Here is a 12,996-nt window from a genome sequence, read left to right as displayed (position 1 = left end):
GGGGGGGGGGGGGGGGGGGGGGGGGGGGGGGGGAATCCAAGTGTTAGGATTGTAGCAGAGACGGAAGGTAGCTTCCTCTCTCCTCGCATTTCTGATCCCACAAGGTCTCAGGCAATGGTACACAACAGCTGCCATCAAGGCGGGGACGGGATCAAGCCGAATGGAAGTCTTTCTGCCGGAAAGTCACCTGGCTTGCACTGGGGGAAAATGGGAACAGGCACAGATCCGCCAGACCCCCGGAAACCCGCGGGTCCCGGGGAGGGGTACGTGGAGGGGCTACCCTGGGGCAGGACTGGGGCCCAAACCCCGTCTGGACGTGAAGGGAAGACCGGGAGGGGGTGGCGGGCACGCCTGTACCTGGAAGCGGCCGGAAGAACTTCTCGTGCAGATGCAGTAGGTCTGTCATCATGTTGTGGCCCACCAAGGGCTGCTTGGAGGGATGGACAGGCGGCAGAAAGGAGGGTTAAAACCAGACATCCCGGGTCCACACTCTCCCGCAGGGGGTGGGGGCAGCTTCAGAACCCTGAGATCCCACCACACGGTATCCCCCCTCACCACCCCCTCCCATGACAAGTGGCCCCTATGCGTAGATGCCAGAAAGAGGACGAGCAGGGCTTGGAGGGATGTGGGGCAGGGTCCACGCCGGGGGCTAAACTGAAGCAACTCCCCCCAAGCAGTTCCGGGTCAGCTAGTCATGATGTGGGGGACGGGAACCTTAGTGTTTTATGCAGACCCTCTGTCCCCACTTAACCCGTCACGATTTGGGGAAAGAAGGCTAGATCCAGAAAGCCGGTTATCAACAAGAACGGACCGCTTCTATCTCAAGGCATCTCATTTTTGTTGGCAGCGCAGCGTATTACCATGGTCAGAAATACGAAAGACGGCTGGAGGCCAAGAAGAGAGATTTTTCCCTACCTTCTGGGCTTTCACCAGCATCTGGAAAAACACAGAAAAACCCCTCGCAGAGAGAAGAATCTTCTCCTTCCAACAGCTCTCTCGATCGCAGGAGGTGTTCTCAAGGTACCAGCGATGCTGTTTGCTCACTTTTTTCACTATTATCTGAGACAAAAGTAGAGACAAGTCCTCTGAATCCCGGGTTCCTGGGAACGTAGCCATAATCTCACAGAAGGAGAGCGGGGGAAGACGAGAGAGAGCCTTTCTCAGAGGCCGAGGGAGAAACAGAGCCCCTGAGGCTGCCCACCCCCAGGTGGGAACTCACCCCCTGGTCTCTCAGGACCGTCCAGATGTTGGGGAGGGCCTGCCTCAGCACCAGCTGGATCTCAAAGGCCTGGAAGCCTGCGGCAAGGAGACACACGGCTCGCATGGAACCCCCACAGACGGCGGTTCACCTTCCCCTCGAGAGGAGGAAGGGAGTGGAGAGCTACATGGAACAAACGGAGCGCTTCGGTGTGCCGCGGCCCGGAAGCCCACGGGAGGGGACGACACGGCATCCGCATCCATCCTCGAAGCTGATCTCAGGGCCGCTCTGAAACGGAGGACCCCAAAGGGTCTCCGTGTGGGGGTCACAGCTATTGACGGCCACCACGTTAGCACACTACGCCGAATGTCATAAAGTTCTCTTTCAAAATGATAAACACAGAGGCCCCTTGGGTGGCTTAGTCTGTTGACTGTCTGACTTCGGCTCAGGTCACGATCTCGTGGTTCACGTCGGGCTCTGTGCTGACGGCACGGAGTCTGCTTTGGATTCTGTCTCCCTCTCTCTGCCCCTCCCCTGCTCTCGCTCTCTCAAAAATAAGTTTGTTTGTTTTTTTTTTTTAATTAAAAAAACCAAACAGGTATGGGGTGCCTGGGTGGCTCAGTCGGTTGAGAGTTCAACTTCAGCTCAGGTCATGATCTTGTGGTTTGTGAGTTTGAGCCCTGCATCGGACTCTGTGCTGACAGCTCAGAGCCTGGATGCTGCTTCAGATTCTGTGTCTCCTCTCTCTGCCCCTCCCCTGCTTGTGCTGTCTCTCAAAAATAAGCAAATGTAAAAACAAAACAAAACCAAACAAAACAGATCAAAATGCCTCCAGCTTCTGAGTTGAGGTCGGAGCTTGATCTAACCCCAAGGACAACGTGCCTGCTGAGCTGACGCCCAGGATCCACAAAGACAGAGGGGGTACATTTCCCCCGACCCCCACACCTGCCAGTGACCGGCCCCAACACTCCCAGGCTCGGGAAGAGCCTCCTGCCTACCAGCAATACCAGGGAGAGTCATCCAGTCGCCCTCCTCCGCCAGGTCCAGCCACCGTGTCACCTCATCAATCACCACCTTGATCTGGTCTTTATCCAGAGAACTGAAAGCAGGCACACAGAAATGGGAGGTTGGAGAAAACCACGGGAACCACAGAACCTCAAGACAGTGTGAACGTGACCAGGGGTTGAGGGTGCCAGCTTTAACACGGTGATCCGGGCAACAGAATAGACCCCAAAGGGACTATTTTCTGAGCCTTCTCTGCAACAGAAAGCCAGACACTTGGCCTATGCTCTCCCATACATTCGCAGGGGCACGCCCCATCCTTTCTGCCTCACTGGGACGCATGCAGGAAGAGGCCTTGGGATCGAGCCAACGCTGAGCACTACAGTCAGGCCCGTCTGCTTAATTCGGCCTTTGGGGCAATAAAGCACCATCTGGTGACATAAGGAAAAGACAGGAACTTTGGTAAGCACATCTTCTCCCATGTTAGGGACACAAGAACATGATGTTATTTTGAGATGAGGAAAGACTCTTCTCCAACATTTGAAAATAACAGAAGGTTAAAAATTCAAATAGTTTTCCTCTTACAAAAAGAGACATTTTTATTGAAGATCCATGAATGAGGATTTCGGGGGGGGGGGGGAAGAAAAAAGCCCAAAACTTCTGGGGGTGCCTGGCTGGCTCAGTCAGTGGAACATGCAACTCTTGATCTTGAGGTTGTGGTTTCGAGGTCCAGCTTGGGTATAGGGCTTAACAAAAACAAACAAAACCCCCCACCTCCAATAGTATGTAGTTATCTGGACCTAATAATCAGCCAGAACATTCCAGAGCTAAAACTGGTCTAATTTAAGCCCCCTCCCGATAAAGGCAAGACTCTAAAGCTCAAATTGCTGAAGTGACTGGTTGAGCTCCATACAACTGACTGCAGGGCCTGTCTGGGGCCCAGGTGACCACGCGATGCTGTCACTGCATCACTCCTGGCCCAGCTCTACGGCATTACGGGGTTTCCAGTAGGACAACTGGCCCTGGGGCCAAAGAAGAGAGGCAGAGACCCCGCCCTCGGGAGCGCTCAGATTCAAGAACGCGGGGCAGTAGGTCCAGGCCGAGGCCTATGACCAGCATGGTCAAGGTTACCCGGGATTTACCCCTGAAACCTCCCCAGGATCACACTGAAAGCCAGCACAACGCGTCACAGGGAGTCCCGCAGAGCCCCTCCCCGCTGTGGCACCGGAATGGAGTTCCTGCTTCTCCACTGAAGTACTGAGTCAAGAGTCGGTTCTTCCCCACTTCCCTTCACTTTTGAACATAAAAATCATACTTGATGCAGCAAGAGGGCTCTCATCGCAGCGGAAGGAACGGAACCACCGTCACTCTGAGCTGTCGTGTTTGGCTGATTGCATACTGCCGAAGCCACCCCGGTTAAAGGTGACACCGCGAGGTCACTGTGCTCTCGAGCCAGCACACCTACCCACAGGAAACGCGGAAAAACACCAGAAACAGAAACCCACAAAGCACCTGGAGAAACAGGCTTTACCTGCGAACTTTCCAGTTCCCAGTCAGGATGTTGTGTTTGATTTTCTTCTCCTGTTCTTCATTCATATATGGGATCCCGTTTTTGAGAAACTAGACAGGATGAGAACAAGCAGACTAGTGGAGGCATCCTCTGTGCAGCAGGAGATGAAAAAGAAGCCCTCCTTGTCCAGTCTCACGTGCACAGGAAATGAGACACAGCCCAGCTGGACCAAAGAACCTTTAAAACCTTCCTATCTCTGGGGTGCCTGGGTGGCTCAGTCGGTTAAGCATCTGACTCTTGATTTCGGCTCAGGTCATGATCTCATGGTTCACAGGGTCGAGCCCTGTGTCAGGCTCTGTGCTAACAGTGTGGACCCTGCTTGGGATTTTCTCTCTCCCTCTCTCTCTGTCCCTCTCCCACTTGTGCTATTATAAATAAATAAAGCTTTAAAAAAACAAAAACAAAAACAAAAAAAAACCTTCCCCTTCCCCGCTCTGCTGCCATACCTTGTTGTAGTCAAAGCCATACTGATTCAGAAACTGGACACTGGAAGCCTGGAAAGAGAACTCCGAATCCAAAACCCCAAACGTCGTGGGGAAGAGAAAGAAGTTACACGAATGGGCTACATACCTATAAAAAAATAAACGTTAAGAAAAAAAAAAAAAAGCCAAAGACATTTTTTTCAGTTCTAGCCCACAGGGCAGGGTTCTAAGCGAATTACTTCTTTCGCTTGAGAAGCACCTAAACGTTGGCCGCTTCTAGTACTGCTGACTGCCCTGGGGCCAAAGGAAAAAGGCAGAGATCCTGCCCTCAGGGAAGGGTCCACCCCCATCCTGAGTCCACCGTTCAGCACGCTTTCTGCCTGCTGGTGTCCAGGAGTCACATCACCCTCATTAGACCTACCCTGAAGGCTCACAGAAACAGGGAGAGGGGCACCGACGTGCCAGGAAAGACCCCCGGAAAAGATGCTGCCCCAAGAGAGACCTGAAGCAGCCAGAACCTGCAGGGGACAGGAGGCTGGAAGGGCACAGAAGGGGAGGAGAACCTGGAACATCCAGGGCCAAAGTGGTTCAGAGCCTGGGGCAGAAGACGGAGGGGAGAGCAGGTGAAGAAGATTAGTGGGCAAGAGCCAGGTGTTTTGCAAAAGGTCTTTATACATACTTGTTTGACTCTCCTTCAATACTGGAAAACACAGACAATCCTACAAGAAGAACAGAGGGAGTGAATACCCAAGCAAAGCTATCAAAAGTTAGCTGCAGAAAGGAAACATTGCAAACGGTACTTTGCACCTAAAGATACTTTGTATGCCTTAGAATAAGATAATCTCTTAAAAAAAAAAAAATTAGAAACAGGAGAGCTCTCAAACTGTAATTCACACTGAAATTACTAAACTATAATTGTGAATGGTTCTTCAAATACAGAAAAGTGACATTTTTCTAGTTTTAAAACTAACCGGAGGAAATGCTAAAGAAAACAGATTTATACAGTGAAGGACTTTAAAATGTCTGCATGGCTAAGAAGACCCTATGGTGAAGTGAAGAAGACTTCAAAGTAGGGGAAGACAACAGAAACATATCTACGTGCTGTTTCATATACTTTTCAAAGAGGTCTTACCGTTAAGAAAAAAACTGCAACAGAAAAATAGCAAAGGACAAGGAGAGAGAACACACACACATGCTCAGCATAGAAAAAGCAAGGGTAAAATCTGTTTCAAGACCTTTTTTTGTAAATAAAACTTTATTGAAACATACCATGCTCATTTACATATTATCTTTAGCTAACTTCCAGCAACAGAAAGGTAGCTGTAACAGAGACCATATGAACAATCTGCAAAACCTGAAAAATGGATCGCCTACCCCTTTACAAAAAAGGTTAACCCAGCATTTAAAATGTAGATCAGGGGTGCCTGGGTGGCTCAGTCGGTTGAGCACCCGACTTCAGCTCAGGTCATGATCTCGCAGTTCGTGAGTTCGAGCCCCGCATTGGGCTCTGTGCTGACAGCTCGGAGCCTGGAGCCTGTTTCGGATTCTGTGTCTCCCTCTCTCTCTCTGCCCCTTCCCCGTTCATGCCCTGTGTCTCTCAAAAATGAATAAACATTAAAAAAAAATTTTTTTTAACGTAGATCAGAACAATTAGATTTTTCCTCTACCAGGTGGGCAAAAAAGTGAAGACTGATCTTACCCAGCACGAGTGAGGAAACCAGGCACGTTCAGTGCTTTAGTAGAAGTCAGTGTAAATTCTGTGGATGGCTGGTAGGAGAGGGATCGTTTGGCCCCCCAAGTTCATACTTTCATGCACATACTAACTCCACAACTCCACTGCTGGTAGTATACCAAGCACATCCATAAACACCAGGACAGTTAACACAACTTGTTTGATTACACACAAAAGGTAAAAAGGCATCATAAGGAGACTGAGTCAGTCCGTACATTCACAGCTAGAACACTACGTGACTGTTAAAAAATGAACGGGAATCTGTTTATGCTGATATAGAAAGATGTCTAAGCCCCATTAGTGAAAAAGTCTGCAGAGCGAGACGCTTTATAACAGGATCTTGCTCTTGCAGGTTTTAAGCAAAAACCACACGCATTTTTTCTTGAGAGAGGATACAGATTCTTTAATGTTGATTTACTTAGGCATGGGAACAGTGCAGCTAATTCAGTTTCTGCTTGTTCCCAAATGTCGGGCCCCACAGGCACAACACGGCCAAAATTGAAGCCAGCATCTCTGAAAGGAGTCAAAGCTGTTTTACCAGCAGGAAACCCAAAGGCGATACAAACCCCTCCTTCAGTAAGTGGTAGCAAACAGCTGAAGAAGAAACTCACCAATCTGACAGATTGTAAATTGCTGAACACTCTGACGGGTCTTTAGATACCACTCCGAGGGCAGGTCGAACAGGCTGCGGAAAAACAGACATCTCCATCCCACAGGGAAGGAAATGGTGTGAAGGCACCCCAGACTCCACTTTGGATCAGCATCTCTCAACCACAAGCAGCATTTTTCCTTGTTACAACTATTAGGTACTCCCAGTGCTCAGTGGACAAAGACCACCCCCCCCCCCCCCCCAAAGTGCTGTCCTGCCCCCCCCTCCCATGCTAACAAGGTGTCTGCAGGGAAAGAATGTGCAAGTGGCCAGAACACCAGTCGGAAGGGCACAGGTGAGCCCCTCCCTAGCTCAGCTGTAAGGCAGCTTTGGCTTTACCTGATCTGCTGGGGCCGGGACTGGTTAGAACGAAGGCCCGTGAACTCTATGTCCAGACCTGCGGGGGAGGCAAAAAACAAAAAAAGACAAGAGTCCGCAGACGCAGGCCATTGCCACGGCTCTTCATGTTGTAAGTGTTGCAGGTGAGCGAGCGTACTCGGCTCAGGAGGCCAGGTGGGGTCAAGAAGACAGGAGAAAGACAAAGGACAAGCCAGGCCACTCATCCCATCTGCTCGGCTCCACCCGGCCCACAGTGGGGCCAAGGCGTAATCGCTGCCTAACGTCCCACCGCCCAGGCCCCAGAAGGAATGTCCCCGTCCGTCGGAAGGGCCCTCTCTGCGCCTCCCGCGGCCTGCCGAGCGTCCCGGCTGGGCCTCACCTCCCTGCCCCTGTCCCGCCCGCGCCACACCCTGTGCAGGCTCCCGCGGGCCAGAGGGATGCGGCGACAGGGCCCGGAATCCCCGCCCTTACCCACGAAGTCCGCGCCCAGGACGAGCTCCTGCAGCAGAGGGAGGCTCTGCTCGAACTCGTCGGCGCCCACATCCATGGCCACGCAGCTCCGCCGAGGGCGCCCAGTGCAGCCACGCGCTTCCGCCGCGCCGGCCGCCTTAAAGGGCTCGCACGGGAAGCGGGCGGCCCGGGAGCCTGCGATCGGCCGCGTGCCGCCACCTGCCCGCCCACAGGTGTCCGCCCTTACACCTCGGCCGCGGGCGGGGCTCGCTTAGACCCCGCCTTCCAGCCAAAGCCCCTTTCCCTTGCTCCGCGCCGCAATCTCTGCAGCGACTTTAAGGTGCGGTTTACCGAGACCTAGGGTATTAGGACGGGTGGTGGGAGAAAATGGTGCCTGAAGAAGGGTGAAAACGGGCCGGTAGACAGCACCTGGAGGAACTGCGGTACGTAGGTCAGGACGGCAGCTGTGGCAGGGTGGAGGGACCACCTTTCGTCCGCTTTGAGATCAGCACTTGTTCGCACTTCGCCCGTATTGAGCTGCCCCGTCCCCTCCCCCAACACCCCTTCTTTTTCTTCACTTTGTCTGCATCATCCTTTATAATACCATCTATCAAACTCTCCGCAGAAAGCCTCAATAATTGCCTATCGAACTGCAGAGATGATCCGGGATAATCCTTGCGGAGGTAAAAAAAACATCCACCTGTTCCTTGCTGGGGGGTGGGGGGGGGGGAACCCACGTACAGTGTCACTTCCAGGTGAACTCTATTTTTGTCTGTCAATTTCCGAAGCCACTAGTCCATCAGTCTTTACGTCTTCCCTTGAAGGCCTCTCAGAACCAATCATACTTTTAAAAAATGTTGGTGCATACTTAGCTTTTTTCAGGAACCTATCAAATATTCAGATTGGAAATAGTAATGTTATTTCACTTATGTATGTATAATTGGGATACACATTTAAAAACTGGGAGGAAATGCTCCAGAAGCTACCCTAACTGCTTACGTGTTCTTCCTCTTCACATCTGTCTTAAATAGCCGGAAGTAGTTAACCTCTTTTGATTTAATCCACTCCCGTGAGAGAGCTGCGGTGACTCCCACCCGGCACAGCTTCACCACCCATCCAACAAACTCACTTAATGGCATATAATATACACCAGCCCTGCTCCTTTCCACCGCTGCTTCAGTTCCCCACTGTGCTTTCTTCTTTCAAATCTGCTTCTGCAGGTTAGGGTTCAGGAGCCCAACTGAGGTTAGGATTTGCCCCTTTTTTTCACAGCACTAAGGCTATTTATAATAAATTGACTGATACAGGCATTTCCTATTAAAAAAAAAAAAAGTCCACACTCTGAGCAGCAACAGCCATCGTTTATTGAGATCACCCTCTGCGCTGGAGGTGGTGACATGCAGTTTGCATAAATCTTGTGTGTGTGCTCTTGCCACAGTGAGCTCAAAGGCAAAAAAAAAATTCATTTAACCAGAAAGTGTTCATAATATGCATTTATTCTTTAGCTTATAAACAATTTGTCTTTCGAAAGTTAATTATCATTGGCAACAGCTTTTCTCAGGTACTTCTGTCCAAGAGAAGGTAAGAATTTAGCCCTTGATAAGCAACAAGATACACACACACACACACACACAAGGGGTGAAAGGGACGACCTTCTTAACTGGTAATAACATTCCACTGTTACGTGATTGTATAAAACTTCCAAGCTGGCTGTTCTTCCAGATGCTCTCTTCTGAAGGATGTAACAGCTCACAGCTTTATATCCATACGTTCGGAACAATGCTTCTAGTTCATTCGTAGATTCTCCGGGGCTCCTGAAGCACCACACCACCTTCTGTCATGGCACTCTGTAGTCGCTTCATCTGGTTTTGAAGATCAGAAAAAAGGAAAAGATTAAGTCAGCACAATAAGCGGGCAATAAACCGTGCTTCCCACTCCTCGAAAGAAAGAGAGGTGAAACAGCCGCCTTGCTCCTTGCTAACTTCCAAGCCTACCCTGGTTTTTCAGAAAGCGATCTTAATGACATGGATAAGAAGAAACGTTAGAGACGTCAAAGACTAATGGCGTCTCATTAGACACACGAGATGTTAACGTATGAGGGGGAAACGGAGCGGTCTACGTTGCGGCTGTACGCCAGTCCCCCTGGACGGACTCCGGACAAGCCAGCCTCAGGTTACTTGTACACAGGACAGGGGATACTAATCCCGACCCTCTGGGCCACGATGCAGGTCAGGATACCCACCTCGGCAGCTGCCACGTGGAAAGAACCTAAGACATGCAATTACCGTTACTATGTAAGCACCTGACATCGGGAGTCAATACCTTCTAAATAAATACGAAACCAAAATACCGAGTCTGAGGCTGCCTCCCACGGAGTGGGCTGGTAGACCATGAAGTGGATTCCCGCCTCTAAGCATCGCTCTGCCAGCACCCGTCCTACACTCTCACAGGCCACCACGTTCGTGGTGCTGTAAAGATGCTTTTTAATGGCCCACTCCCGAGTGGACGCTGAAACCACAACCTGGCCACCGCGATGCTCAACAAGCGCTTCCACGTGATGCTGAGTCCTTATAACTCGCAACCTAAACGAGATGAGAACAGAATGAAACCGTAAAAGAATCCTCAAGATTAAAAAGCCTCAGGTGAATAAACGCCAAATATTTCTCAAGAACACAGTGTTTCATTTACTTCAACGCACTTGACCTGGATTTTACTTGGGAAAGGCGTTTGTCCTCTGCCTTTGTGAGGACAACCTCAACAACTAAACCAAACACTTAACACCTCAAATATCCTAGAGAAACTTGGTATTTCTGAAAAGTGAGAATTATTGACACAGCAGCTACCTCAAAAAAGGATTTAAGGAGGCAGAGCTAAGCTGTGACCCTGCGATGAGTAAGGATATATTCACTCTAAGCCTTTATTTATCAGCTAACACCAAAATAAAGATTGATCAAAGATTTAAATGTAAAAAACTGAAATCATAATACTAGAAGGTACACTTTTTTTTTACAATCTCGAAGTAAGCTTGTTTAAATATGATATCAAACTATGTCATCCAGTTTCTATAAAGACTGACAAATTTTTCTGCAGTTAAAAAAAAAAAAACAGCAAACAAACCAAAAGGCAAGCTAGAAACAAAAAACACTTTAAACACATATTATGCAAAGAGGTAATTTCCATGTAAAAAGCCTCCTATAATCAGTAAGAAAATGACCAATAACTTAACAGGCAAAAGATCTGAACAGCCTGTTCACAGAAATAGAAAATATTAATGGCCCTTAGGCCCATGAAAACATGTCCAACGTCACTGATCAAATGCATGGAAAAAACAATTCATTGCAACCCTGTTTGGAAATCACTATGGTAATCAACGATATGGAGCCAGCCAACGAAAGCATCCGTGTGGTGGTATTCTATGCAGTCACCAGAACGAAGTAGCACTTTATGACGATGCTGCTGACATTTATTGAGCATCTACTGTGCCAGGCACGGTCCTGTTTCAGGCATAGTTCATGTAGCAAAATAATCTCATAACCATTTCTTTTGATTTTTGTTTTTTTTTTATTTTGATTTTGTTTTTTGTTTCAGTCAGAAACTGACCCAAAAAGGTTATGTCACTTTAGCAAGATTAAAACTAATGGTAAGCAATGGAGCTGGGATTTCGGTCCAGGGGTCGGGTTCCAGAGCCAATGTTCTTAACCAACACAAAGGAATTCCAAGGTGTACTTTGAAGAGGGCAGGGAGGATTCAGATGAAAAACAGTGTATGTGGTGTGCTAAAAGATTTGTAATTTATTTATTTTTTTTTATTTTAGAGAAAGAGAGCAAGCGGGGGACAGAGAGAGAATCCCAAGTGGGTTCTGCACTCAGTGCAGAGCCTGACACAGGGCTTGATCTCATGACCACGAGATCGTGACCTGAGCTGAAATCAAGAGTGGGCCACAGTTGGGGCGCCTGGGTGGCGCAGTCGGTTGAGCGTCCGACTTCAGCCAGGTCACGATCTCGCGGTCCGTGAGTTCGAGCCCCGCGTCAGGCTCTGGGCTGATGGCTCGGAGCCTGGAGCCTGTTTCCGATTCTGTGTCTCCCTCTCTCTCTGCCCCTCCCCCGTTCATGCTCTGTCTCTCTCTGTCCCAAAAATAAATTAAAAACGTTGAAAAAAAAAATTAAAAAAAAAAAAAAAAAGAGTGGGCCACAGTCTGCTGATCCTTATCCTAAACCATGTGTTCAACAAAGGCAGAGGACTCATCTCTAAGGTCACTTCCTACTATAAAATACCAAAAATCTATGCTGATAATACTGTGAATATGGCTGATAGAACAAAAAACAGGTGGGAAAATACATCTCTAATTATTTAAATGATCCAAATATTAAGTAAATAGGTTTGGTGTTTCAAAAGCTTTTTTGACTTAAGATCCAGATTAATTCAAGTTATCTGCCTTCTCCCTTTGACTCCTCCCTATGTACACTAAGTAAAAATGCATCATAACAACTGTAACACTTCATTATCCCTATTCCATCTTTCACTACAAACCCATGAAAACATCTGCCGACAGGGACGACGTCTACTCTATGTTTGCATCTCTTGCCTCTAGCAAAATGCCTATGAAACGCCACAGGCCTAATGATTGTTGAATGAATATATCACACAGATACGATTTCTAACTTTCTGTTACAATTTTATGGAGTCCTTAAGAAACATTCCCCTTTAACACATGCTTACTAAGTAAATCAGCAGATAAAATAAAGCAGCACAGTGATAATAATTTCTAGTGGCCTGGCTCTTAGGGGAGACCAAATATATCTGAATCCTAGCTCTGGTGCTCATTATTAACCTTGTCCCCTTATGCCTCAATTCTCTTGCTCCTATAAAATGGAGGACGTTATTGCACCTGCTTCATAAAGTAATTTTAAGGATTAAATGAGAAAACATACATAAAGCAACTAATGTAGTTCCTGGAAAATACAAAGCGGTCAATAAACAACCATCTTTATAACAAAGAATAGACTCCTAACTGGGGTGCCTGGGTGGCTCAGTCCGTTGGGCGTCCAACTTCAGCTCAGGTCTTGATCTCATGGTTCATGGGTTCGAGCCTCGCGTCAGGCTCTGTGCTGACAGCTCAAAGCCTGGAGCCTGCTTCAGGTTCTGTGGCTCCCCCTCTCTCTGCCCCTCCCATGCTCATGCTCTGTCTCTCAAAAATAAATAAATGTTAAAACAAAAAATTAAAAAAAAAAGAAAAAAAGAATAGACTCCTAACTTGTCTTTCTGCTTCTACCCTACCCCCTTCAAAATCTGCTCACCCCAAAGCAACGAGAATGACCTTTAATTCAAACTCAAAACGTTAGACCCTCTCACAGTTTCCTACTGTAGTGAAAAGAAATCATAAATTGCTTACTTCAATTTACAAAGTTAACGATCGGTCTCCTACCTACTCCTCTATTTTCACCTTACACTATCCACTCCTTTGCACACTAAGCTCACTAAGCTCCAGGTACACAGGCCTTTTAGTCCTTCCAACACACAAGCCCATTACCACCCTGGCCGTTTCCTCTGCTGGGAATGCTCTTCCTGGCAGACTGTCTTCTCCCTATCTTTTAGAAGGAGCCTTAGCAAGCACCCAGCCCACCCCCCCCCCCC

At 48.5% G+C, this 12,996-nt stretch overlaps 2 protein-coding genes across 3 annotated transcripts in view; both read right to left on the bottom strand.

The window, feature by feature from the left end:
* Positions 1-7,586, bottom strand: part of PNLDC1 (PARN like ribonuclease domain containing exonuclease 1) — a 15,819-nt gene extending 8,233 nt beyond the window's left edge. The window contains exons 1-10 of one of the 2 annotated variants that reach the window (XM_049654534.1): positions 7,384-7,586; positions 6,913-6,970; positions 6,536-6,609; positions 4,872-4,911; positions 4,217-4,340; positions 3,732-3,820; positions 2,197-2,297; positions 1,220-1,296; positions 916-1,059; positions 358-430 (exon numbers count right to left, since the gene is read on the bottom strand). In XM_049654534.1, coding sequence (XP_049510491.1) covers positions 358-430; positions 916-1,059; positions 1,220-1,296; positions 2,197-2,297; positions 3,732-3,820; positions 4,217-4,340; positions 4,872-4,911; positions 6,536-6,609; positions 6,913-6,970; positions 7,384-7,459 — 856 coding nt within the window. In that variant the 5' untranslated portion in view covers positions 7,460-7,586. The remainder of the gene's footprint in view (positions 1-357; positions 431-915; positions 1,060-1,219; positions 1,297-2,196; positions 2,298-3,731; positions 3,821-4,216; positions 4,341-4,871; positions 4,912-6,535; positions 6,610-6,912; positions 6,971-7,383) is intronic. The other variant, XM_049654535.1, reaches the window with a different exon arrangement.
* Positions 7,587-8,827: 1,241 nt separating this feature from the next.
* MRPL18 (mitochondrial ribosomal protein L18) overlaps positions 8,828-12,996 on the bottom strand; it is a 5,648-nt gene continuing 1,479 nt past the window's right edge. The window contains exons 3-4 of the mRNA XM_049654533.1: positions 9,713-9,944; positions 8,828-9,224 (exon numbers count right to left, since the gene is read on the bottom strand). Coding sequence (XP_049510490.1) covers positions 9,153-9,224; positions 9,713-9,944 — 304 coding nt within the window. The 3' untranslated portion in view covers positions 8,828-9,152. The remainder of the gene's footprint in view (positions 9,225-9,712; positions 9,945-12,996) is intronic.

The sequence above is a fragment of the Panthera uncia genome (assembly GCF_023721935.1).
Source record: "Panthera uncia isolate 11264 chromosome B2 unlocalized genomic scaffold, Puncia_PCG_1.0 HiC_scaffold_24, whole genome shotgun sequence".
NCBI lineage: Eukaryota > Metazoa > Chordata > Mammalia > Carnivora > Felidae > Panthera > Panthera uncia.
The sequence above is the reverse complement of the archived record's forward strand: the minus strand, read 5'-3'. Positions and strand labels throughout refer to the sequence as shown.